We start from the raw sequence: 26,825 nt of genomic DNA on the forward strand, positions 1-26,825 counted from the left end.
GGCCGGGGGATGGTGGCAGCGGGAACTCTCTTCTCTCATTCGCTAAAATCCAGGTGATTCATCATTTTGTCTTCCTAGTCATCCAGAAAGGGTCACGCTTCCAAAGGCCACATTCCTTGGCAAGACATCCTTAACCAGGGCATTCTGACTTTTCAGAAAAAGGCCAAAGGCAACATCAGAAAACCATTTTTTCTGATCCGCAATAATAATAGCCCATTGATCAAACTTTCCCGTGCGCCCAGCCCCCTACGTGGCACTTTCCGTACAAGTATGATTTTATTCTCACAACCCTAGGAGGCGATGATATTTACGTCCATTTTACAGATGAGGAAGACGAAACTGACAGAGAGGAAGCGAAGACCCGGCCCCGAGTCCGCTCACCCCAGCGGGGGCTCCCACAACCCACCTCCCTGCTCTTCCCAGGTCTGCACCCAGTGACCTCCCGCTGGCGGCTGGAAATTGGGCCACAGTGGGAGTATTTACGCCGTGGAGACTGGCCAACAGTACAAATCGGGCCCCTCCTGTTTTTCTTGTCCTTTTTCAAACTGTGGAAGAACTGCTTGTTAAATATTCGCCAGCCACTAAGTGGGCAGGGCCAGGATTCAAATATAAGTCTCTCTCCTCAAGTTCACGCTTTCCAGTTCAGTCCCAGGAGCACAGCGGCCCGCTCTCGCAGAGCCCTATGCGGCGGTGGGGTGCTGGGTCCTCAGGGAGCCGAGCGGCTGGGAGAGGGCTCACCGCTGGCTGAGCCCATGGGACCCCCAGGAGGTGCCCAGTATTACCAGTCAACACATCGGAGCCCTTCTTGTCTGTGCTGAGCTAGAGATTCAACTGAAATTACAAGGGCTGACTAAGCTGGCGACAGGATTTACGAGGTAATAATAATGTGCTCTCCTAAACGGCACTTTTCTTCTTCAAAGCATTTTATAGTCATTTACTAATTAGTCCAGGGCTGCACTCAGTATGCAGGTACGAGGCTTGATCATGGGCTCAACTAGCGAGAAGTGCTTGGAAACACGCAGGAGACCGTCACCCGTTTACAAACCCCATGGGCTTCCGCAGCTGGCGGGGTGGGGGGTTGCAGCTAAACCTCGCGAGCACTGGTTTTGAATCCGTGGCCCTGGGAACACGAGGTGCCCATTGTCACCGTCTGCTGTTTGGTTTCCTCCTAAGAAAACCAGGCCAACCCTCCTCCTGTGCTAAAGGGGATCAAAGTGTGTTGTGTGTTGTAATTCGTATCATCCTCCTGCTCACAAACCTCTACACAGCACACCACCCTTCGCTAGGAAAGAAGACAGAGAAGCCCCCGCCCTGAGCAGCAGAGTAGGATCTGGAGCCGGGAGCCTGGGCTGAACCCCGCTTTTGCACTGACTGGCTGGTGGCTGTGGGTGACTTGCTTCACCTCTCTGATCTCGTTTCCTCATCGGTGAAATGGGGGCCACCCTGCCCGCTTGCTTGCTTTCTCCAGTCGGCTGTGAGACGCTCTGAGGTAAAGTGGGTGACAGCTATTCCTGGTCAGAGCGTGCCAGCTTTGCAGATGTGCAGACGAGTCACTGATAGCCTGGCTGGCCTACGCGTGTGGGTAACCCCCCGCCCCAGATCACACTGCTCACTGCTGGCGGCCGTCACGACTGCCGGGCTGTTGAAAGGCCAAGAGTCCCAGGCCATGCCATGCGACCTCACCCTGTCCCCACATCTGCCAACCGCCCACTGCTGGAAGTGGCGCCGGGCTCCCCTACCGGGTCTGAAACACACCTGACGCAGTTGACTCTTGGCTCTGTGGGCTGTGAGCCCCATCCATGCCCCATCCAAGTGGGGGGGGGGGGGCGCATGGCCACAGCAGTCCTGAGGGACAGTGTCACAGGGCAGAGCGAGGGATGCATGGCACACGGCTGCACTGAGGTCGAGTGGGCAGTCGGCTGCCCAGGGGCAGAAGAGATTCCGGGGTGGTCAGCCGGCTTAGGGCTCAAAGGGAGCCCCTGGGGAGTGTTATTGAAGTCCCCACGTCCCGGCCCCGACCAGTGAAGAACTGCTTCGGCTGAACTACAGGGGCGGCCGGAGCAGCAGCACTCAAGACAGCTCCCAGGGAGTCGGGGGGTTCCCGAGGAGGCCTTGTAGGACACAGAGACGGGGCTCACTCGAGGTCAGACAGCTGGCTAAGGGCAGATCTTGGGTGTGGACACAGGGCACTGGACTTTTCTCTGTCACGGGAGTTCCCAAGGTTCCGGGGCAGGGGACAAAGTACCCACGGGCGTAAGAACCCAGAGTGGGGCAGTTGTTCAGCTGGTAGCCAGTGGGGGTGGGGGGGGGGCTTGTTTGAGCTGTTCTGCCTCCTGGGAGTATTCCTGGGTGCTGGAGGATCCAGGAAGGAGAGGAAACCCTCCGTGGTCCCCACAAGGACCCTCATCTGGTTCCCCTTCAGGCTCACACAGGAAAACTGGGTTCTAGGAACCACAGGGGGAACCAAGAGAACGGTGAGAGGCCCGTTAAACCCAACAGGTGGGCCGGGGCTTCACCTTGTCCGGGGAGGTCGGGTGGGCTAAGGGAGCGCGCAGGCCATGCAGGCCGCTGCTCGTTTCTCTCACCTCTGCGCGCCGTCCTCCCTCCCTAGTGGAAAGCCTTTAGCCCGCTACCGTGCTAAGCGAGAAACTGTGAGCCTTGTCAAGGGGTCAGCTTGGCTGTCCTCAGCCTGTGCTTAAGCTAAGGGAAGTCCTGTGGTGGGAACGGAGACGCCTGGCCCCCACCTCCAGATTTGCTCCCCATTTGCCAGGGGAGTTTCTGTAGCTCTTGGGCCTCACTTCTCTCTGTACACGTAAGAGAGAAGCAGGGGAGAGGGCCGGGGGGTGAAAACAACGGGGGTGTCTTGAGACCCCGTCAGGCTGTGACAATCCACGAATACAGGACAGGAGGAACTTCCTCAGGGTATCTGCCCTGCTCTGTCCCTGGATGACAGCCAAGTGGCCTGAACCCAGCTGTCTCAGATACGCCAGTGACGGAACACAAGGCCCAACCTCTGTTTTCTAGGTACGATGCACACAGGGTTGCAGAAGCCCAAAGAGCTCGCCCGTCAGCCCAGGGAGGGCTGAGTGATGTGAGAGCGGGCTGGACGGAGTCACCGGCCCATTCAGCAAACTTTAATGACTGCCTCTGTGCACATGGTGCACACGCAGGGAGCTGGGGTGGGGGGCAGGGCTGGAGGGGGTGCTGGGTCCTATGTGCTCCTGAGCAGCGGCCAGGGTCCTGGCTGGCTGGGAGGCTGAGACCACGCAGAGAGGCCAGATTCACTCAGGCAGCACCTTTTCCAATGGAGAGCAGCCCCAAGTGGGAAATGCTGGGGAAATCACTCACACACACACACACACACACACACACACACACGACACGTATTTCAGGGAAAAATAAAGGCGAAGGGGTTTTCTTCTTGACACTTAAATAAGGTCTCAGAGACAAAGGCTTTCCTGAAATCGGGGTGTGTGCATTTGTGATGTCTTACTTTCCCCGGAAAAGAACTGTTGTCAGAATCTGTGATTTTATTTCTTCCAACTATGAAGTATACCGAAGGAAACAAAGAGGGAGTGGCCAGAGGTGGGGGCCCGAGGGCCCAGGTTAGTGCCAGCTGGCTTCGGTCTGGGTTCCGGGCAGGGCGTGCAAAGCTGCTGCGCGAGCAAAACGCTACCATGAAGGCATTCCAAGTGGCTTCCAGGAAGCGGCCATATGTGCTGACACGCATGTGGACAGAGCAGTCTGGCTGGCCACCTCTCAATGCTGGTGTTTCCTAGAGCTTTCCATTGGCAAACGCTGCCTCCTGGAACTGAGGGACAAAGGTTTTGAAATAAGCCCTGGTGGGAAAGAGGGGGAGAAGAAAAAAATTGCGGTTAGCACAAACAACTTGGAAAAAAGTGCAACTCAGAGCTTTCAACCTAACTCAGAACAGTTGTTACTTATTGTTCATGCCTCTTGAATTGGATTTCCCTTTCCTGCTGATGCAAAACTCTCTGGATTTTTCCAAGGGAGGTGCAAGCAGTTCACTTCTGTACTATCGTGCACGGGTCTTTCAAGGGCCCGTATGCAGACTTTCCAGGCTGCCAGGTCCTGTTAGACACCAGTACGCGGGCTCCCTCTGCCTCTCCCAGGCCGAAGATGAGAGCCCGACCCCCGCGACAAGCCAGAGAGTGGCCCAGCCAGCCACCTTGTCGTTTCTGTGACCAGAAATATAAAGAGAGCTGTACTCTTCACTCGGTTGGATCTTTGACTTCATACAAAGAGGGTCTAATAAAAAGGGTTTCTTGTGTTTCATGGTCTCCATTTATTTCCAAACATATGTGCAGTCTGGTCTGCTGGAAAAAAATCCAGGCTGGGTATCAAGAGAAGTTTCCTTGGCTGCTTACGGAGAGGTAAAGGATCTGGGGCGGACCGTCTGGCCTTTCTGGCACCCAGATTTGAATCGGTAGAGATGGGCTCCACATTCTGCATGGGCCTGCTCTGCCAGGCATGGTATACGATGCCCGGGGCTGCCAGAGGACCTGGACAGGGCCCCTGCCAGCAGGAGATCCCAGTTTAGAGGAGCAGACCAACACATTGTAACACCAATTGAGGCGGTAAGGGCATCTATGGGGGTACCGTGAGGCGCTGGGCTGAGGTAGGGGAAGCATTCCGTGTTCCAGGCAAGAAACACAGCAGGAGGAGGGACTGGTGGCAGGGGGCGGCCCACTGTGAGCCTGGAACTCGAAGCTCTGCAGGAAAACAGCAGGTGAGGTAGGAAGTGGAGGGGCAGGGTGGCACCCCTTGCCCCTGGTCACCCTGCTTGCCACTCACTTGCTTCTCCCCAGCACTGTTCTCACACGAGGCCAGAGTAGTCACACCCTACTTGTCTGAGTGGCTCACTTGGAACCGTGACATGAACCAGGAAGGGCCACCTAGAAGCCCGGTCACCACCAGTACCACCAAGGCCCCCCAAAAGGCTCCGCCGGTGCAGGAATGAGTAGCCCTGCACAACTCAATAGGCCCTGGGGTCCCCCAGTGCAGTCACACGAGACCTGACGGCCTGCCTGCTGCCCCAGCACCAAGTCAACTGCAACCTCTTTCACACCGGCCCTGGCCTCCGCGGGCTCCCCTCTCAGGGAGCCGTGCCCCAGGTGACACCCGGCATTCTAGGTCTACCTCCCTTCTCCTTGCCATGCCCCTGACGAACTCTCTCTCTGAAACCCTCCTGTCTCGCCCCCCACGCCCCTCACACATGGTGCTGTTCTCAGACTCACCCCCTTCGGCACAGAACGACCCTCACTTCTCCCAGGAACTTCCAGTCCCACATTCCAGCCACCTATGGGTGTCCCTGCAGTTTAAACCGGTGCCCCCCAAATGAAGGGCTCCTCCATAGCATGTGTCTGAACGTGCTTTGGCCCATTTGCATTTCTGTGCCCGAATCCCGTTTCTACCTCTCCCTAAAGCCCCGTGGTGAATTTATCCTGAAGGTTCGTCTTCTTCCTCCACAATGTCCCCTCTGTCCTTCATGACACGCCCTGGCTCCTGGTCTTGACCTTCAACAAAACTGCCGCTGAAGGCTGTTTCTCCCCTGGACACAGGCGGACTTGGGCTTTCTGTTGCAACCGAACACATTTTCTTGAAGTGTGGTTGTCTGTCACTCCCCCAACCAAGACCCTGCATGTTCCCCAGACGTGCAGCCTGGCACTCAGTGGTTTTCACTATCTGGCTCCAACATGTCAAAGAAATCGTTTTTGCCCTTTCGTTCCATTTTTAGGCTCACGCACCCCTCCCTTGAAAAGCTAAAAGAACGAAGAATCCTCTCCCAGAAAAACTGCACAGAAGTTCCCCGCCCTGCAACTGGGGGCATTGGGAGGATGTCACAGACCCCCCAAAGCCCAGGCATGGTCCAGGATGCAAGCCCCCTCCTCCAGTCAGGCCACCTGCTCTTCTTCTCATGTGTCATTTTCCACTTCATGCTCAGGCCAAGTGCGCTGGCTCCTATCAAGTCTTCCCTGGTGACCAAGAAGTTCTCTCTCTGCCTACAGACAGTCTCTGTGCTTCTCCCAGTGTCTGTCACATACGCATATGTGGTACTTGCCAGCCCACGGACAGCACTCAGTGCCACCTCAGTGGCTGTCATTAACATATCTACTGATGGCTGCGGGTTTGTAAAATGTTAAGGCAGGTCCATGACATGCTACTAAGAAGAGAGATATAGCCTCCGGGAGTGGACAAAAGTGGTATCTAGGTACAGAAGAAGAAAACGCAGTCCATTCTCAAACTTCAAATTATGCCAACAGTTAGTGAGAAAGAAGGATAAAGCTCCCTCTTCCATCCACATCCTGCTCGACGCGGTCCTGAGCCAGCCCAACGGTCAACATCTCTGAGCTCAAAGCCCCTTTCCGCCAGCTGCACGGCTACACTAGTCCTTACGGCCCAGAGCCACTGCGATGAGGCCCGAAGAGCCACAGCCCCAGAGTGAGGATGGGTGGCCAAGGGAAGCTCTGGGCTGTGTTCGCCCGGTGAGCAGGGGTGATGAGCCCACCCTGACATGATGCTTGCATGGGACCATGTGGGCAGGGACCCTGCCGGCTGTCTGTCACCACCCACAAATGCAGGACAGTCCTCCCTCCCCATTCCATCCACTGCTGTTAGCCCAGTGACACGCACGCGTTCACCGGAGAGGAGCCTGGTGGCCCATCCTTAAGGGTCAGCGACAGACAGGCCGCTGCCAACGTCCACTGCCTTTGCACTGCTGCTTGAAGTACCCCATGGCATGTGACCGACCCAGGCACCCCTGCGCAGGGCAGTGTCCCCGCCCCAGGGTACAAGCTGGCCCCACAGCAGGCCCCTGAGAAGGAGCTCGATGGGGCTGCCTGATACTGGGGCGCGCCCTGTGGGGCACGGCGCGCTCCCCGCACCTCCGGTGCTGCAGGCCCAGGGTCACACGGCTCCTGAAGCAAATCTGATCCACTCAGTTTTTCCTTGGAAACTTCTGGGGTAGGGGCTGCCGTACTCCCAGCTCCTCAGACGGAAAGGTCTTGGCGAGAGGGAGCCTGCTCTAGAGAAGCTCTTTCCTCCTTCAGAAAGTTCTGAAGTTTCCTGTTCTGTCCTGGGCTTTCCCTGCCAGGGTGAGCCGTGTGACGCCAAGGGGAAGCAGTGTGGAGAAGGGCTGTCAAGAGCCATGAGGCTACCAGCTGTCGTCAGTGAGCGCTGCTCCGCTGCCTCCTCACGAAGTCACTTCAGGGAGACGGGGGAGGCGGAAGGGGGAAATGACAAGCGGCTCCCACCCAGTTATAGATTTTTTGTTTTCATTTATTTCACTCTTTATCAAAGAAACTGGAGAACTGCCCAAGGCATACCTTGCCAAAGGCACTAGTTATCTGCCACCTTTTAAAAAACTCTTTGACCCAAAGACAAAACGCATGGCAAGCTTTAAAGCGTGGTGGGCTGCGGGTGGCAAAGGGCCCGTCTCCTCACCTCCCGCTCACGGCCAAGAGGAGCTGTGGGGAGAGAGGCCCTGAGTCAGTTAAACTCATCATTCTATCCATTCACGCTGGAAGGGCATTTATTTTTAGACCAAATTCGAGCTAAATATGCCTCAGGACAAAGTAAGGTTCTGACCCTCTTCACTGGTGGTGGTCCCTTTGCTCTGGGTGTTATGAAATCACAGCTCAGGCCAATCCGAGAGTCTCAGGTGAGAAGAATAAAACCGGAAGAACTGACCCCAAGCTGAAGAAAAGCTGGGTAGGTTTTCTGTGATTTCAGAGCAGGAGTGGCCGGGCAGGGAGCGAGGCAGACAGACCCCTCCGGCCAGGAGTCAGGGAACGGGGTGCTCCGCAGGACATCTCTCCCCTCTCCAGGCATCAGGTTCCTCACATACCAAGCAGGGAGCTAAGTCTGGTGATCCCCAGGCCCTGTCGGCTGCGGACGTGAAGGACGAGGCAGTGCGTGTGGTGTGCGCGCTCGAACCAGCCACACCTGAGTTCCTGGCCCGGCACTGCCCCTGCCTGTATTGCTTGAGCAAGAGACTCACCTCTTCAGCTTTAATTTCTTCAACTCTAAAAGGGGAAAAATAGCCTTACATTGCCTCGAAGGGTAATCCTCATCAGGATTAAATGAGATGGCCCAAGTCAGCCTTGGCCCAGTGCCTGGTTGAAAAGATGGTTGGTAGATGTCAACAGCTCCCATTGGGACCAAACTGGGTCTGAGGGCAGAGGATGTGAGTCTGTGGGAACAGCCAGAGCATGTATGGCTGCAGAAGAGCAAGTCCCTGTGTGGAAGAAGGGGGCCTTGGGTGCTGCCCTCCGTTCATCCCTTCTGACGTGGCTTCTTGGCTAACTTCAAACTTGCAGAGCACTGTGCATCTCCTGAAACCCAGTCCAGGGCTGCTGGCGGCACACCTGGGCTCTCTAAGGGTGAGCTGTGTGCTGAGAGGCACCTGCAGGCTCTGCTGTCCTTTGCCCAAGCCTGCTGGCTCTGCTCCTGTGCCAGGCTCTGGTCAGGGAGGGGGTGGCAGCTGGGAACTAGAGGGATGTTTAAGAATCCCGGGGCTCTGCCCACATCAGACTCTCTGCTCGGCAGGGAGCCTGCTTCCACCTCTCTCTCTGCCTACCTCTGCCTACTTGTGATCTCTCTCTCTCTCTGTCAAATAAATAAATAAAATATAAAAAAAAAAAAAAAAAAAAAAAAAGAATCCCGGGGCTCTGGATGCCCACGATGGGGGTATATCAAAGTGGGCTGGGGCCTGCAACAGATCTTCTGTTCAGGGCAGTAGGTATGGTAAGGGGGAGACGGTGGGTCAGGTGGAAAGAGTCCTGAAGCATGAACAGAAGACATGGGCCCTAGTCCAGGCCTTGGATTGGTGCATCCTCTGGAACTGGGACTCAGTTTCCTCACCCATAACAGAAAGATTTATACTTCATGGTCTCTTATAAGATATCCATGCGACGACCCTGAGCAAGCCACTTAACTACTCTGTTACATGAGAGCCCTAGCCAAGCCCAAGGCCAAGGCCTGGCACAGCACAGTCGCAAGAGGTGGCAGGGTGGCGAGGCGGGGTGGCCGCTGTGACTAGCCACCAAGCTCCTTCACCAAGAAGACCAGGTTCGTGATGAATCCTGCAGGGCTCCAAGAAGAGGCTTCGGGATACCACAGGCAGCTCATGAGAGGGACGGAAGGCTGACTCCTGGGCTGTCCCTCTGTCTTCCCACCAAGGGAAGGTGCCATCCCAAGTTCTTGTTAATCATCTGTGATTGTTCTGTGGAAGGGGCTCTGCAGACCCTGGAGTTATGAGAGCGGCCATCAGGGAAATCCTCCGAACTTCAGGAGAAGGCAGTTAGGAACTTTGCCCCCAAAAGGCTCATCCACAGGGGTTTTCCCTCCTGTAACTGCAGTTCCGTATTTATTCAACGGATCTTTTTGAAAGAAGAAAACAGCATCTCAACATTGGAATTGGTACAGCTTTAAGAAAGTAAGAGCAAAAACTGAAAATAAAGTCCGCAGAGACTGGGGACTCAGGAGAAAGGGAAGGAACGACACGAAGCAGGTTAAATGTGGCCGGCGCTCCCAGCATGCCGAGTGTGGCAGGAAGCCCTGCTTTCCGTTTGCAGGCAAGAAAACAGAAGCTTCGTGAGTTCAGGAAAGGTACCTACCCAGTGGTACCCTGATCTCCGGCCACAGGAGTGTGTCTTCCCACCCCAGGGCCACACAGGAGGCCACACAGGAGACCCCGTGGCCTTGCTGCCTCTTCAGACTCTTACTCGGGACTTTTTTATTTCACAAAAGCCTAAACAATCATCTTCCGAAGCAGAACGCAGTCGTCTCTTTCTGGAATTCAAAAATACTTTTCGCTGGGCAATCATGAGATGAGCTTTGTGCTGTTTGCCGGAGTCAGGCCAAGGCGGTGGTGGAGAGGGGGCGGGGCAGGAGAAGCGGTTCGGGGACACGACCCTCATTGTCAGTAAATCAAGGAAATATAAATCAAGTCAGAATTCATTTTTGCAAATAGAGGCAAGTTCCAAAACATCTAAGGCTCATTTCTTTTTCCACTTTTCTTCTGCAGCTGTGACTTCCACTGGCACATGTTTTTAATCAGTCCTATGAAAACCGATTGTGGTCTGAAAATCAAAGGCGTCCCGTAAATAGTGTGAGGCAAGACCTGCTAATCATTGCTCGGGGTCTTGCCTTGTCCTCGTTGTTCCCGGCGGCTGCTGTAAATACGGACCTCGTGTCATAGAGGTCATCCCTAAAATAGGATCTCTACAGAGAGACCTGGTCCTATTGCCCTTCACCCCAAAGGGCAAAGGCCCTTGTGAAGACCGCCCCATCCCACTCTGGGTGCCTTGGTGGGCAAATGACTGGCACAATGGGAGCTCATTTTGTGGCTGTGCCCCAGGCGACGTCAGCCTGGCTCTCTGGTGCGGGCTTCTGGAACAAACAAGTGGTTGTAACTGGTTCCCACAGTTGCCCGAAATGTGCCAACCTCTGAGCATGCCTGGTTCATTTTTAGGGGGGTCCTAACTTGCCAAACAAGGAAACCCAACATGCCTGAGATGCGAAGGCTTGACGGGTGATGGGCACACCGCCTCACACACTCCCAGGCTCCCGCAGCGCCCTCGCCCTCAGCTGGAACTGATTGTCCCTCTGCTGGATTCCGCAGCATGCTGGGCCTCCGACCTCAGGCCCAGCCGTGGTCTGCCTTGAGTCTGGAATGTTTAGATTGGTGTCTAGACGATGTCTTGTACAGCTCGGGCTCCTCGCCTGTGAGACGATCGACGGCTAGGACCGTCGTCCCAGTATGTGTTGAATTAAATCAAATGCTGTTTTAGGAGGACTTCACCAACCAACCAACCAGGAGCCATTTCTAGACATCAAAGTATTGGAATGAAATCTGGCTCCTGCTAAATCATAGGGTGTCTTTAAATGCTTACTAAAATGATCAAAATTACCTAGTGGTTCTCTCTCCTTCTGAGGCTCTCCAAGGAGGCCCTCTGGAGCCTGGCCAGTTCCTCTGGGCTATGCTAGCTTACAGCTGGCTTCTGCAACTGCAGGGGTGAGGCCTTGCTCCCAAGGGCTGCAGGTGTCCCTGCCTGCGGGGCATCCCAGGGGGCTGTGTACTGAGAAGGCAGGGGAGGGCAGGACAGGCCAGCTAGCCAAATGACAGGGAGGGACGGGAGTCCTTACGGGCTCCTGAGCCTCCCCCAACCCCAGGGCGCCCGTCCTCCATGGGCTCCACCTCTGTCACATCCCAGCCGCTGTCCCCCAGCCAGCTTACACTCCCTGATGGCAGCCCCGTGGTGGTACTCACCCATCCCTGCGTCCTTTGGGCCTCACAGCAAACGAATACCAACTTGGCGCAGGAAGGAAGGGAGGGAGGGAGGCAGGCCTGCCCCAAGGCTGACCAGAGGCCCTGGAGCTAGGGCCAGAGTCTCTCTAGCTGGGCGGGACTCTAGGGATAGAGTCCTCTCTAACTTGTACCTCTCAGCCTGACGCCGTCTCCATCCTGAACCTACCTGATGAGAGGCTGGGAAGAGAGGGTGCCCGTGTGGCCCCTGAGAGAGGCTGGGCCCCCATGCAGGGGGGTGGGCTGAGATGACGGGGTGTACCTGGCTAGAAGGAAGCCAGATAGTAGGTGTTGGGGGCTAAGGAGTGTGGTGCTGCCTGGCTCTGCCAGAGCAGAGCCACAGCCCTGGGGGCTCATCTTGTCTCCCAATCTGCACCTGCCCACCACGCCTCGGGTGCCAGGTGCCTCGACCGCGGGCACCAATCTTCTGCTTGCTCCGCCCCGGGCTACACGAACAGGAGCCGAGCCCTGGCTCTGGCCAACAGCCGTGTGGATGCTGGTGGTGGGGACCAAGATTCCTCCACTGGCCTGGCCAGGGCAAGGGCTTCTCCTGCGCTCACCTGCACTGGGGGAGAAGCGGACCGCCTGTCTGATGGCTGTGAGTCACTGCCAAGGTCACAGATTACCCTCCCCTCTTAGTCAGCGAAGGGGGGAAAAACCAAAGGCTAGACCTCAAAGAGGAAGTGCTCAGGGTCCCAGCTGAGCTGGCCGGGCCGAGGGCAGGTCGTCCCCGAGTCACACTCCAGCAGGCACAGCCCAAGGCTCCTACTCAGCACTGCCAAGCATCAGCCTCCCCATCAGACGGCCAGACCCCCAAAGGACTAGGAAACGCTTAGCAAATCAACTCTTTAGGGCATAAAAGAGTGCTGTTCTCCCTAGAGAATCTCCCTGGGGCTATAAAGTGGTGTCTGCCTAAATCTGGGTTCTCTCACTTTGACTCTCGGCAGCTGGAGGCTGTAGTTCGTGTCTTCCCTGGCTGCCTGGGCCCCTGGCTGCTCCCTGGGTGCTTGCGTCCCGCCCCCTCCGACAGCTGGGTGTACACAGATAGATGCCCCTTGCACACACGGGGGAGAGGCTACAAGGATGGCCATGCGCCCTCTTCTTTCCAGTCTCATCCCCACACCTGGCCGCCGAAAGACCATTCCCAGACATCTGGCTCTCGGGGCCTTACAGAAGGAATAGCAGATTCCGAAAGACGAGATTATTCAATGGAAGAGGATGCCTGAGGCCTACCCTCTCCGCTGGGCTGCAGTGGCCTTCGCAGAAACCGGGTGGGCTCTGCTGGGCTAGGAGAGGAGCGAAGTTCTCCAGCAGGCTGGCAGGAGACAGAATCTGGCAGGCGGAGGGCCTTGTGGGTCCTGTCGGTCCCACTGAGGCACCGCAGAGGACCGGGAAGAGCACAGGAAGAGGAGCTCACCTGCTTGGCGAGTCTCTTCCCCTCTGCACCAAGCCCGGGGCCCTGCCATGCTGTGCCCAGCTAGCTGTGGCCCCCGTGTCGGCTAGACAGACAAGGGCAGGAAGGAAGGACCGGAAGGAAAGGGAGGACATACACACAGTGAAGATAAGTGAGACCCACACACGGCATCGAACGCCCTGGTTCCAGTGATGGCTGTAACGGCTGGAGCGGGTTGTAAAACCCACTTCGTGGGTCCCGACGAGCATTAACATGAAACAAAACAAAATCAGGATGTGTCATTTGTGGCAGGGGGAAACAGTTTTCCAGGAAACTTTTATTTGAGTTATAAATACTGGATGAGGATATAAAACAAATGTGTTCCTGTGGATGGCAGGAACCCCGAAAGCTGTAAGTACACGGCAGGGGCTGCCTACTACCTCCTAGACATCGTGCTGTTTGCTTCCGTCTGTATTACTTTACGTTGACTCCTTCTCCTGGGCCTACTACCAGGGAGGCCTTATTACCTGTCCTTGCCAGTGAGAAATCTACGATTCAGAGACGCCAAGTAACTTTTCTAAGATCACACAGGGAATTGGTGGCAATGCTACTTATGAATCCAGAGCTGACTGACCCCAAAGTACACATTCTTTCCCCACCGCCATGGCTTCCGGTGGGGGGGGGCAGGGGTCTGCCTCGGGGCAGCTGCAGGACGCTGAGTCACCAGGACGGTCGTCTACGGTGAGGGGGTGTGCTTGGGGACCAACCACTCCATGCTTTGATGCATGGATCCTCCCCTCCCAAACATCAGCTTAGCTAATATTTCAGTCCCCTCTGTGAAAACGAGAATTGCCCACAGCCTGGTTACGAATTTCGAGAGCTACTTACTGCCAGCTCCCTTCACACCCACCTCTGTTCTTGCACAGCCCCCTAAACGGCCCTCTCTCTTACAGGTTCATGTGTCCAGGGCTGTTGAGTGCTCTCTTCAGTCCCCCTCTGGGGACCTGCACTGGGTGGTTTTGGAGTCAAACTGTGATGGCAGTAACAAGGGACAAAGGGGTGAACTTGGCCTCCCTCTCACTTGTCCCTCTGGTTCCTGGAAGTACTCAGGCGCCCTGATGAAGCATGAGGCCTACTCTGAATGTCCACGAAAAGGTCATGTGACACGTGCCATCTACCAGCTGCACATGCCAGACATCGTGAATGTTCGCTAAATAAGGAGCCCCAGAAGAGCAGAGGGCAGAAAGTCCTTTAACAGGAAGGTCACCTGGCATCTTAGAACTCTCCAGGGCTGTTGAGAAGGACTATGTCTGTAAAGTGCTATAAAATGAGAGGTATTATTATCTTGAAATAATTGAGCTGTAGACTAGAGTGGAGAGGGCTGAAGTGTGATTCTGGCTCTGCCTCTACCTTGTTCTGTGCCTGGGGATGGGCCACCTCACCTCCCTGAACCCCAGATGCTTCCTCGGTCGAGAGAAGGGATGGCTTCTGAGTTCACGTCCAGGTCTAATACACTATTATCCATTATTATTACTATTATTATTGCTTTGGTCGCAATCCAACCACTTTAGCCAGAGACGGTGTCTTAAGTGGAAACAGTAATTAATAAATGAGCTCTCCCTGCGCTTTGCTCGAGGGGTTCTCTCAAAGCCTTAATAAGCATCATCGGAGACATCACATATATCTGCGGTTTCTAGATCGCTCTCCTTTGTCTCCAGATCTGACACAGGACCCCAAGACTGAGTGGCCAGCATACATCCCGGCTGTCTTCCGTCCATCCCTCAGCCTGGCAGACGACCGAACATTCATTCATGGCTAGCCCCTGCTCAGGTCTCGGCGCCGGGTCCTGCAGGGATCAAGGAATGAACCTGAGCGGGCCCTGGCCTTCGGAAACCCACAGACACTTGGCTCCTGGAGCAGAGAGCGGCATGCTAACTCTGGTCAGGAGCTGGGTGGCTTCACTCTCACAGTCATGTGCCAAGCCCTCCCGGACCTCTTTCTTACTGTGATTGTCCCGCATCAACCACAGCAAACTTTCTGCCCGGAGCTGGCTTTCTTTTCTGCTCAGAGCTAGACCAGGACATTATCCAGCAGGCCAGACGTCTAGCATCTTTAATGACAATAATAATAATTTGCATTTATACAAGGCCTTTCATCGGGGAATCTTCAAGTGTATCACAAACAGTAATTAATTTCCCTTCGCAACGCTGGGAGCCAGTTAAGTAGGCACTTGTTTGCTTTGCAGGGAAAGGGAATCTTTCTGGACCATGCAACAAGTTGGGGGCCTCCCCCCCTACCCTAACCGACCCAACCCTCAAGGCCTGGTATAAGCACTGGGACTTCCACAAGCTTGCGGCTACCCACCCCAGCCGTGGTATCTGTCCTGTCTCTGAGCTCGAGGGCCAACCGTGGAGACACTCATTTGGGACCAGCCAGAGACAGAATGGAGGAGATCTCAGGATCCTGTTAGGGCAGGACTTGCCCTAACAGTACCTCTGAGGGGAGATCCTCTAGCCCTGGCCTGACTACCTTCCACGAGGGAGAGCTCATTATTTCAAGGCATGTCTACTAGTTGTCATGTTTTGCCTTAGTCTAAACTGAAATCTGTCCCCTGGGACAGACCCCCGCCCATGGGTCCAACTTGTGTCTTCTGGAACGAAACACCCTATCTCAATGGCTTGGGGTTGCAGGTTGATGTCTCTTGTATACACATTGTCTGCTTCCGTGATGACCCTCGGGCGCAGCAAGGTGGCACACGTTCAGCCGAGGTTTTGGGGGGCTTGTGAATGGAATGGCTGGGGCAGCTGAGCCTCCACCATGCACTCAGGGCCCCGAGGCCAGGCTGCCTTCCTGAGCACTGTGGGCAGGAGCTTCCTGGTGTCACTGGCTCTGAAGCCCTGGGTCTGCCCAGCTTTGAACCCGGCTCTTTAGATCCCCCACCACCTCTGGTGTAGACACTGGAGGCCTCCATGTTCATCTTGGGGGACTGCACCTCAGCAACACAGAAATATTCCCACGTTCTGCCACGTGACGGACGAACAAGGAATGTACATCCTTTGTTCCTGGATCTAGTAAGTCCAGGCGTAACTGTCAACGGCGGGGACTGGTTCTTGGAGACCAAGCCAGACGAAAACCTTGTTTGTTCCTTTTTTAGCCCTTCTTTATCAGAATAAACTTAAGAGGAGGAGGCACCGCCGCTGAGCCGGGACAGACACAAGGAGAAGAGTTCTGCAATCCCCTGTCCTCTCTAGGAGGTTAGAGGCAAGAGAGGCCTCAGGATGCGGGCAAATGAAATCCTTTGTTACATTTATTTCCAGAAGCTAGCTCTTTGAGGGAAATCCACATCTCCCTTGAGAGACTTCTGGGTCCTTGTTGGTAGCTTTCTGCCTGAAAAGACCCCACCCTCCCTTTCCCAGAGTATAGGGTTTGGGCCTCACCACGGGAGGAGTTGTGAGCACGCAGCAAAGGCTGTTGTTTTCCTAAAACCTGCCTCCTTGTGAATACGACGTTTGGCTCGTGGTGATACAGCATCGTCCTGCTTTCCTTTCACATGATCCCCATTCTCTGGCCTAGAATCAGGAGGGATCATTTCTGGCTAGGATTTGGACTGAGTCACTGAGCTGGGGGATATTTGGGAGGAGAAAAATCCAAGGGTGTAGAGAGAGAAACTGCTAGGGTCGTTCTGTGGCAAAGGGGAGCCCCCGGCAACCATCCCTGCGTGTGGATCTGAGAGTTGGAGGGAACTGAATTCAAATATGGATCGGTCACTTGGTTCCTGCGTGTCACTCGGGAAGCTGCCTGGCCACCCCGAATCTCTGTGTATTTCCCGTAGGACTCAGCTCGTGCGGCTGTGATGAGGAACCTGTGCCAGGCACGTGGCAAGGACTCAGACCATGTTGGTTTCCTCTGCTCCCGCCCTCCACGCCCACCACACGGCAGCAGGAACGCTCCAAGCAGCTCACTCCTGCCTCGCTTTAAGGCAACAGACACAGACGCAATCGCTCCTGTCTACGAGCCGGTCTGGAGTACCTGGGAGCCCTGCCTGGATGGGGCCGGCATCCCGGAGGCATTTAATATTTGCTGAGTGAGGAAAGGAACCAACTTGATACTTGGTATTTTATAGTTTATAATATGCTTTTAAAATAAGCCCGTTTAAAGCCAAGCAACAATCAAGTGTATGAAATAGAGACCGTTGCTCTACTCCCTCCCTAGGCACTTCAGGAAGAGACAGACGTGGGCAGAGCAGGGAACCCACCCGAGCTCAGTTGTGCTGTAAAGGCAGAGGGGGAACTGGGCCGAGGCTAGTGCCTCGTGGCAGCAGCTTGCCCGGGAAGGTGTTCTGTGTCTTCTGCAGCCACAGGCTTGGTGTGGGAAGGGCAGGACTCTGGGGCACTCCCGTTCCACTACGGGGTTCTCGGGACCTAGCCGTGGTGCAGTGCGAGGGCACTGCTCAGTGCGGTTCCCCACCCCACATCTGCCCTTTGTATCTACAGCTCAAAGCGCGCAGCATCATCGTGAACCTGGTGACCTGAAGGAGCTTTCCGTTTTAAAAATCAGAAACATTTGCTAAATGTAAGCTTTCTATCTCTCAGACCCTGGGCCTCTGGTCCTGAGTTAACTGCAGGGATATTCCCCGGTGCCAGCTTCCCTGGGCTGCCATCCCCCATCCCCCCCGGGTGCCAATGCCCATGGCCCACCTTCTTCCTCCTGACGGCGTCTTTCTGGGGCACAGAGATAACTGCTCTTGGACACAAAACTCTGTTCCTTAGCACAGTGCTCTGCACATTTTAAGGGCTTAAAACAATGACAAACTACATTTCCTCTTGTTCCTGGTAGCCTTTGAGAACCAAGAAAGGGGACAGGAAGTAGATTTTAAGTCCTGGGCTACTGTGGGCTCCTGGCTTCTCCTTCTTCCCAATCATCTAGCCTCGGAACTGCTGAGAACCACGGCTGGATGCGGAATGAAAACGGTAGGTTAGGAATCTTTCAAAATTTGCCCACACAGCTGGCCTAAACACAATTCCCAACAGGAGCTGAGCGCTGGAAATCGGATCTGCCCACAAAGCCATCTCACCCGTGGAGAGTTCATAACCACCTCCTGGAAACCACTCTGACAACACACCCGACGGAGGAGGGCTGTCCCGGTGGGATGGCGTCACTGCACACCCCGGGGGACGTGGAGCCCGATGCATCGTGAGTGAGGTCGGCTCCCGCCACCGTGAGCTCGTCTATTCTGGACCCCGTAACAGATTTCTTCGTGCTGCTCGCATCTGACCTCTGGGGTAGAACTCTGGAAAATCATGGGTGTTCCTAAAGTGGAGAGCCAGCTTCAGGTCAGAGGTGAGCAAAGAGGAGCCAGGACGTGGGTTCTCCACGATAGGCACCTAAAGAAGATCAAGGTCTAGGCTGCCTGCTGGGAAGGGACCAAGTCTTCATGCTTCTGGCTGTGGGGCACCCCTCTTCCCGCTCTGAGACGCTGCAGCCACCCCTGCCAGGCAGCACCGCTGACGGGGACAGGTAAAAACGGGCATGCTAGGGGCCAGCCCAGGCTGCAGTGACTCAGAAACTGAGGCCAAGCAGTGTTAACCTGTTGCCAGCCAGCGAGGCCCCTGGGAAAAGACCCCACAGACTTCTAAGATGCGGATACATCCGGGAAGCAGCTTCTACTCTACACAAAGGCGTCTGGCTGAAGCAGCAAGTGGCGGCCCGGAGTTCCGTCCCCACTTTGCTGGCTAAGCAATGTGTTCTCCCAGTGCTACATGCCCACAGAAACAGACAGGTTTCTTTCTTTCCTTTTTTTTTTTTTTTTTTCATACCCAAAGCTATTAGTTAAACTCTGCTCCGCACCAACCCAAAGAGGGCACCTTTTCTAGTGAGCACAGAAGTTCTTTATAGACCAGATCGGCCCTGAGAAGAGGACCATTCATTTCTGTACTTTGGTTTCTCTATTATGTATGTACCTGGAGCACACACAGGGGATGCCTGTCACTAGGACGCCAAGTTCATAAATTAGAATCTTGTTTGGATTGCTAACGGGGGAAGACGATGAAAGAGATGAGTCCTCTCCTAGTCTCTGAATTTTTTAAGGCATTTTAAGGACCCATTTCTGTTTCTCTGACTGCAGCCACCAACCTACCTCAGCACTCTGGGCTGTTCCTGCCCCACCTTGTAGTTCAGACTCAGGGAAAAACACAGAACAGGGGCAGGATGGGTCCTCAGGGCAGCATCGGCTCCCTTTTACTGCTGTGGTGGTCAAGCCAACCACTCCGTGTTCTCTTCCACGGAGGTACAAATCGTGTTCCACCTTGAACCATGCTACTGAATGCAGTCAGACCCGCACAGCTGGGGTGTCTTTTTTCCAGAACTGGTGAACACGATGGATGCCAGAGCCAGCAGACCAATAAACACAGTCATGTAGCAAAATAAACCATAAAAAAGCAGAGTAAGTCCCCACCCTCTGCAGATTCCACCAATCTCAAAGCATGCTTTGTGTCGCTACTACTGGGAAGAGAGAGTCAAGCTCCTCAGTAGTTATTCCAGGAACTCTCGCTATACAAAAACTGCCTATTGCAAGTTCAAAAGTCAGAGAAAGTTGGATCCCCAAACCCTAAAGATCACCTAGTCCCGGGATCAGCGAACTTTTTCTGGAAAAGGCCAGATGGTAATTAGTTTGTGTTTTGTGAGCCATATATCCTCTCGCTACAGTTTGACTCTGCCCTTGTGATAGCAGCCCCAGATGATATATAAATGAATAGGTGTGGCTGGGTTCCAATAAAACTTTATTTATAAAAACAGGCAGCTGCCTATTGTTTGCCAATTCTTATTCTAGTTCAACCCCAGTATTTTCAGAGGAGGAGTGAAGTGACTCCTTCACAGTGACTTCCAAAAGGGAGACCATCCAAGACGGAGACCTGCATGGCTTGGGGGGAGGAACACAGACACTGCTGCCTGCCTTAGAGCTACCTGGGTGGAAGGCCAAACCAGCCTCTGGGGTAACCGGAGAGTTTGACTCCCACATTTAACTTCAGAGAGGCCCAAAATGCAAGTGGAAAATCACAGGTTAAAGTCTAATAGGACGGCAAAGACAACCCACATATCAAGCTTGGCTGGCACGGGTGTAACCATCGGTTATGTCCTCCTAAGTATATGTTGCTAAGCTTCATCAGTGAGACTCTGGCCCAGTCTTAAGAGGTCTCTGGTGAAGGGCTGGAGAGAAAAGGGGAACAAGCTCCTGTGAAGCCGCTGGCACTTGTCTGTGAAACACAGGAGTAGAAAACAGCAAATTCATTTTTTCCAGTCAGCAGCTAGTCAAAGCTCTAACAGGGTATAAGTGGTCAGAGAGGACAAACCCTGTCGTCCAGGGCTTGAGAACAGGTTGTTTTGGCTGTCAAGCATTTTCAAAACAAGTTTTCTTGGTCTCGTGACAGGTTGTGGCAAGAAGAAGAAAATGAAAAGACTGGAAGATCCCATGATCCCGGCTCCGGGTCTCGGCGAGGGCCAGCCCTGCCTGCACGGTCAGGTCTGCCTGCAGAGTGTGCAGATAAAGCCGGTCTTAGGGCTAATACCACCTCACCCGTGACACCATTTAATCAAGTGATTCCTCTAAGAACTCTCTGGCAGCTGGATAATCATTCTGATCTGGGAGGAATAGGTCAAAGCCACTCTTAAGCCCAAGGGCGCTGTGCGGCTCAAACCCACGCCCTGCGTTGTTTTAATTTTCACCTCATGTTACGTGGACAAATTATGCTTCTGCAACTGAGGTTAAAACCATCTGCTCTAAGGTGGATTTTTCCATCTCAACCGCAGAGCGCTTGGGTCGGGTGGGGCAAAGAGATCAGCACGGAGGCACCAACGGCGAAGGCCAAGATCAAGCTGGTCTTCGAAAGTGCATTCACTCCCTACCAGGAGTGATCTCACTCAGGGGCTTAACAAACTTGGCCTCAAGGAGGGGATGAGTCAGACACAGAGCTGGCCATGGCAGCGCCAAAGGCCACGCGGCCAGATGGGGATCTGGAGAGTACTGTTATCAAGCAACCCAGGGAAAACGTTCAGAAATCAATTAGACAAGTGTGGCGGAAGTTTCCAGATCCCCTAAATTAACACTGAAGAGCCTAGGGTTGCATACCCAGACTTCAACTCAGACTCAAGTTCTGAATGGTCGAGTGACCTTGGGCTCCCTTTCTTGGGTCTCCTTTGTCTCGCTTCCAAAGCAAGGCGGCTGGATGGGCCTTCTGGCTCCAGGGCTCTGGTCCTCAGACTCACCGGAGCAGGGGGCATTGGGTCATTTACAATCTCACCTGCTATGGCCATCTCAAGTCACCACAAGGGACAGCTGAAGTCCCCACTTTTGGCACTGCTCCCAGAAGAAGAACTCTGTGAAAGGGACCTGGCGCTTCTTCCGTGAGACAAGTTACCAGTCTTCGTTCTGCCAGTTGTCTGCAAGCATGGGTTTCTTTTCTGAAGGAAGAGGTGGCGATACGGGAAGACTCGTACAAGACAGCTCCCATCATGCCTACTCTGACCCTCAAACACACACAGGGGCATCCCCAGCATTTCATATATCTGCTCAGGATGTGACTTGAAGACACTGCCTAAGGCCAGCTGTGCAGAGCTTACCGAACCCGAGAGAAGCCTAGAAGACCACTGAGCTCCCTTTCCCCCAGAAAGCCACACAGACTGTTGTGACTGATTCTTGGGCTGGCCTTTCGTATAGGATGTCCCGTGAAATTTAAATTTCAGGTAAACAACAAGTAACTTTTTAGTATAAGTATGTTCTAAGTATTGCATGGGATCTACTGATATTATCTATGATATTAAATGATTCAGTCTCTGAAAGCCCTGGGCCCTGAAGTGGCAAAGACGGGGGAAAGGACTGAAGGCAAACATTCCTTTACAGCATTCCAACAACATGACCACAGAACTCCGCTCCTCCTGCCTTTGTGACTGGTTCCCAGGCCGCGGAGGATCTAGTGGGATTTACACATCTACTCCCAGGCAGGACACTGCATGAATATGGACTTTATGGATCAAAGAAAACCCTCATTGCCCACAGAAGAAAAGGTCGAATGTCTCAGCAGTTAATAGCCACGGTGATTAGCCGAACACCAACAATACGCCCGCGTTTTATAATCCACTTCCCGTCGAACATTCACAGTCCTCTGTGAAAGAGGACTGTTCCCTCACGGGCAGATGAGAAAACCAACGTCTACAGGGGTAACAAAATACTCCCAAAGAGTGGCAGGACCAGGACTGGACTTCTGGCTGGTCTGATTTCAGAGCTCATGTTCCCTCCAGGCTGCAGACTCTGACCTGCCTCTTTTCTTTCTCTCCTGCCTCATCCACCACTGCCCTCTTCAGTGCGTCCTGGCTACCCAGAACCTCCTGCTTCCTAGCCTCCGGGCGGTCTCTTCCCTGTGGCAGGCACGGCCTCCCTCCAGCACATCTTACCCATATTCCGACGTCAGCCTCCTCAACCTTGGCAAACAGACCTCCTTTCTCTCCTACTGCGTTCCCCCGTGCACACGGCGCACAGTGCTGTCTTAGAAAACAACCATTTATGTGGCATTTCCACCCAACTTTCCCTTCCACGAAGGCAGGGAAAGGGTCCCACGTACCACTATCATGGCGTCTGATACCTACTTTGAATACAGTAAACATCTGCTGGCTGGCTGGCTGGCTGGAAGAGTGCTGGTGATCTGGGGAGAGCCCAATCCCAATCAGAATATGTGCAAGGCCTCCCTGGGGCACTCCGAACCTGGGTGTCACCCAAGGCTGAGAGCCTGGAGACTCTGCAGTTCGGAACAGAATGCTGAGCTCAGTTGCCTGGCCGAGCTGGGAGAACTCAATCAAGGGGGAAGAGAGGCAGGGTGGTAAAAGAACAGAAAGTAGTTGGAAAGTCAGGAAACCCAAGATCTATTCTTAGTTCCTGTGCTGTGTTACCCAGTGACCTTGGATGAGTCATCTTGCTTTGCAGGGCCTCAGTTTTATAATCTGTAAAACAGGTATAATGGCAGGGGGCGCCTGGGTGGCCAAGTGGGTTAAGCCTCTGCCTTCAGCTCAGGTCATGATCTCAGGGTCCTGGGATCGAGCCCCACATGGGGCTCTCTGCTCAGTGGGGAGCCTGCTTCCCCCTGCCCCCACCTGCCTCTCTGCCTACTTGTGATCTCTGTCTGTCAAATAAATAAATAAAATAAAATAAATAGGTATAATGGCAGTATTGATCTCATAGGATTGGTATGAGAATTATAGGAACTGAAAATCTACGAAGCATTTGGAGCTGTGCTGGTACAGTACAAGCAATCGGCACACATTTACCATCGTCGTCTGTCAGATGACCAGGAGAGACTGGAGGGTCCACTCTCATTTCTGTTGAGATGATGCCCTTTCAGATACGTTCCTATAAATGTCACTTTTCTGGGCAACTGGGATGATGACTATTTAAAGACTATCTGATCCCTACAATGACTGATAATGGGAAATTCTGGTCTTCTACATTTTGATTCTGATTTTTAGAGGAGTGACAGGGCTCCCCACTTTGTAATTCTGACTCGTACCCAGTGCACTAAGTAGTTAAGGAATGGATGGCTTCATTGTCAGAACGGAACATCAACCAGAGATGGCGCGCCCCACCATCCATCAGCAGGCTTTGTAGCTGGGGCTCTTCGAACTGGGTGTGCTGCAGTCCCTAGTGCTTTGCACCTACTCTGTATATCGTATATATCACCCTGAAATGTTTGCTGCATGAATTACTAGCAACAACCTAACCGCAGAAGCCACTGCTACACTTGGTTCTTACAATCATGGCTGCCCTGAAGCCTGTTCTCCTGACTCGGGCCATAGCATCTCCACCGGGCAGCTTGGCCCCGACTGGCCAGGAGGCAAAACATTTACTCTCCTCAGAAGTGAGTTCAGATTAAGGATGACTCTAGAGCACTGCAGCCTCACTTCTGCTTTCCTGGCTTCCATTTTCCACCAGGCATGACTAAGTGCCAGGGGTTCTGTCTGTCTGGGAAGATAAGAGTCACTGGAATTTTTCGCCCCCTTCTCCATGTGCGGCCTTCCTGCTAGTTTGGAGGGTGTGAGGCAGCATCTATCCTTCGCTCCCTTACGACACCCCCCTTCTTCCTTTGCCCACTGATTCTAGTGATAAGTTCGGCCACAGGGATGTTTACTTTCCCTTAAAGGTACTCAGTGCCAGGTCTCTATATTCCCAGGAGAGCTATTTCTGCTCGAGAGTACCCCGGGCTCTCCCCCATGGCCACAGGTGAGCCAGCAGGAGGACAGCAGGCCACACACCGGCTGGGTGGATGGCTGTGTGCGTGCGGGCAGTGATTTCCCTGCATTGCTCCTGGGCGCAAGGGAGTGGGCAACAGGCAGAGTAAAGGTGGGAGGTCAGAGGTGGCTTGGGCTGGACCCTGGACGAGTGAGCAGGGGCACAGTATTCTAATCATAGTACTGTCTGGTCTTGAACACGTTTTTCCAGGAAATGAAAATGGTGCATTGAACGTCAAGTCTATGCCAACTGCTGTGCTAAGGGGCTTCTGCCAATCCTTTCACTTAATTCCCACCACAATGGCTGATGCTTACCATACTCGGTCTTGGCTGTACCAGATGGTTTCTAAGGTTCCTTCCAAGCTCCAGGTCCTGAGACTGGTGCCCACTGTCACACCTATACTTCCGCTCGGCCACCCATCTCAGCTCTGCTGTGGGCTATGTTGCCGCTCTCTGAGCAGAGGTAACTGCCCCACTACCTGCTCCTGGTTTCTGCTCACCTCTATAAAGCCGCACTACAACAAGTCATGAATCTGGCTCATTTCTGCTGCACGGTCTGACAACACACAAGACAGAATCCCATTTCCAAAGAAGCGAGGCCTCTGCCTGTTGCTCGTAATGTGCGCAGGATGGACGGACCTGACTGTTCTTTGCTGCTTCCCTTTTTTCTAGAACTCATGCCTTAATGAAAAGTGATCAAGACCAGCAGCTTGGCCCTCCTGCCTTGGCTGGACTTCACATCACACATGACCACCCCGAGCAGCCCTGGTGGCACCTGTCAAAAACCAACACGTACATCGGAACAGTCAAACCTAATTCCCAAGAAGCTGTTTTAACTTGACATCTGAAAACATATTCCATCTAGAAGTATTTTACTGGGTGTGCGTTCAGGGCACATGCATGCACGTTCCGCAACCGAAGTGTTCTATAAATACCAGATATGGGTTGTACGAGAAAGCATCACGTACAGAGCGTACTTAATTCCATTTAGTAATGTTTTCAATTTGCGTCTGACCTCTGGCCACAGAGATGGAATTTTCTCAACATGGATAAAAAAGCAATGCTAAGCTACCTTACATACAATTTTCACTTAAAATCCCCCAATATAGGGGAACTTAGTGATCATCAGCTACTAGCCCAGTGCTTTTAGATGAGGGCCCAAGGCCCGAGGTGAAGTTTTTTTTCCCAAGAACACACGTGGAATTGATAACCGTGCTTGGATGTGACCGAGGTCACCCAACTCCTAGGCCACTATTCTTTGCATTATGTTCACTTACTGTTACCTTACTTCTTCCAATAGTTCAAATTCTGTTGAGCTCTGATTCCATTGATAAATGTACGTTTCTACTTTGATGTGCTATTAAAAAAAACCTGAACCCATTTCCCTAGCATATTGGCTCGGTAGGACAGCTGCCTATTTTTTCCAAGAAAGAGAATAAATGACCAAACAAGGAAGTAGCTGTATGTGGTTATCACCACATTTTCACGGGGGCTGAGAAGGATCATCAGAACCCGTCCCTGAGCAGTTGGTAGCTTTATGATGGTAGAGCTCGGTTCATTTCCATGACAAAGATGTCTTGATTTCCCAGCTACTCTTTTCATGTGCGGTTTCTTCTGGCTTACAAGACTGAGACCAGAAAGGAAACCCTCACCCTGTGTACCACTGAGAAAGGAGGAGGGCAGGACGGATGTGGGGGGCGGGGGTGGGGGGGGTGGCGGGGAAGGATCAGTCCTTCAAGCAGACTGCAGAAAGCCCAAAGAGTGGAATCAAAAAAAGCTAGGGACACAGTGGCAGGGCCTGTAAAAGAGGGCCTGGGGGGGTCCTGCCCAAGGGGGGTCAGGAGGCTGAGCAGGGCTGCAAATGCTCTGTGCCTGGTACTGCCTGGCCGGCGCAGGCTGGAAGGTGGTACGTGGCTCTCTCGGGATGAGGGCTGCATTAGCAGTAATGGACGGCCAGGCTTTTGAAGGAAGCTTATCGTTTCACAGCAACAGATGTCAGGTTCTAATAAATAACATGTTCTCTCTGACCTACGCAATTTGGAGAGGATGCCTGGACGGCAGGCAGAGCTGGATTCCTCCCCATCTCGCTTGCTCTCTGTTCTAAAAGGAAAAACAAACCAAATCCCTTTAAGATACTTTTCAAAATGATTCTCTTGGAGAGTTCAAGGACCCGATCATTCTGTGTTATTTATTTGCTTTACTTCTCTCTTCACAGCTTCCATAGTTCCCAAGCCTGGGAGGGACAGGCGTGCTTGCCCAGGCAGAAACCCGGGGGCATACGGGTGAGGGGAAGGCTTGGGTGACCCTGGCCTTCCCTGGTTCTATCCTGGTTCTGTTCCCATCCTCCCGGGGCATGATGATTGCCCAAGCTGTGCTGGCCAGGCCAGAAAATTCCCTCTTCTCTCCAGAAGGGAGAACAGCTAATATGAGTCTGGGATTTTTTCTTTCTTTTTTTTTCTTTTTTTTTTTTTTTAAGATTTTAGTTATTTATTTGACAGACAGAGATCACAAGTAGGCAGAGACGGGATTTTTTTTTTTTTTTTTTTAAGGGAATTCTTCCTAGGGAACTTAAGGCAAAATAAAATAATAAAGAAAACCCATGAATTATAGCAGCACTGGAACTGTGGGTTCTATCGCTGGGGCACAGCCTCCTGGGAGCCCAGACCTGATGGCTTTTCCTCCCTCACTGCCTTCCCTTCTGCCAGTGACTCTTCTGGCCCACAGTGGCTCAGTTCCGTAGCTGCTCCCCCTCGCAGAGGAGATACGTGGGGGTGAGCAATCGCAGCTGGCCACAATTCTTACCTTCCGGGTCATCCCCCTACCCTTCGTTGC

At 53.4% G+C, this 26,825-nt stretch overlaps 1 protein-coding gene across 3 annotated transcripts in view; it reads right to left on the reverse strand.

The window, feature by feature from the left end:
- Window positions 1-3,510: 3,510 nt before the first annotated feature.
- The window catches only part of BABAM2 (BRISC and BRCA1 A complex member 2), a 406,823-nt gene continuing 383,508 nt past the window's right edge, over window positions 3,511-26,825 (reverse strand). For all 3 annotated transcript variants that reach the window (XM_059188740.1, XM_059188742.1, XM_059188739.1), the window contains one exon: window positions 3,511-3,839. In XM_059188740.1, the coding sequence (XP_059044723.1) occupies window positions 3,776-3,839 (64 nt within the window). In that variant the 3' untranslated portion in view covers window positions 3,511-3,775. The remainder of the gene's footprint in view (window positions 3,840-26,825) is intronic.

The sequence above is a fragment of the Mustela lutreola genome, chromosome 9, assembly GCF_030435805.1.
Source record: "Mustela lutreola isolate mMusLut2 chromosome 9, mMusLut2.pri, whole genome shotgun sequence".
Taxonomy (NCBI): domain Eukaryota; kingdom Metazoa; phylum Chordata; class Mammalia; order Carnivora; family Mustelidae; genus Mustela; species Mustela lutreola.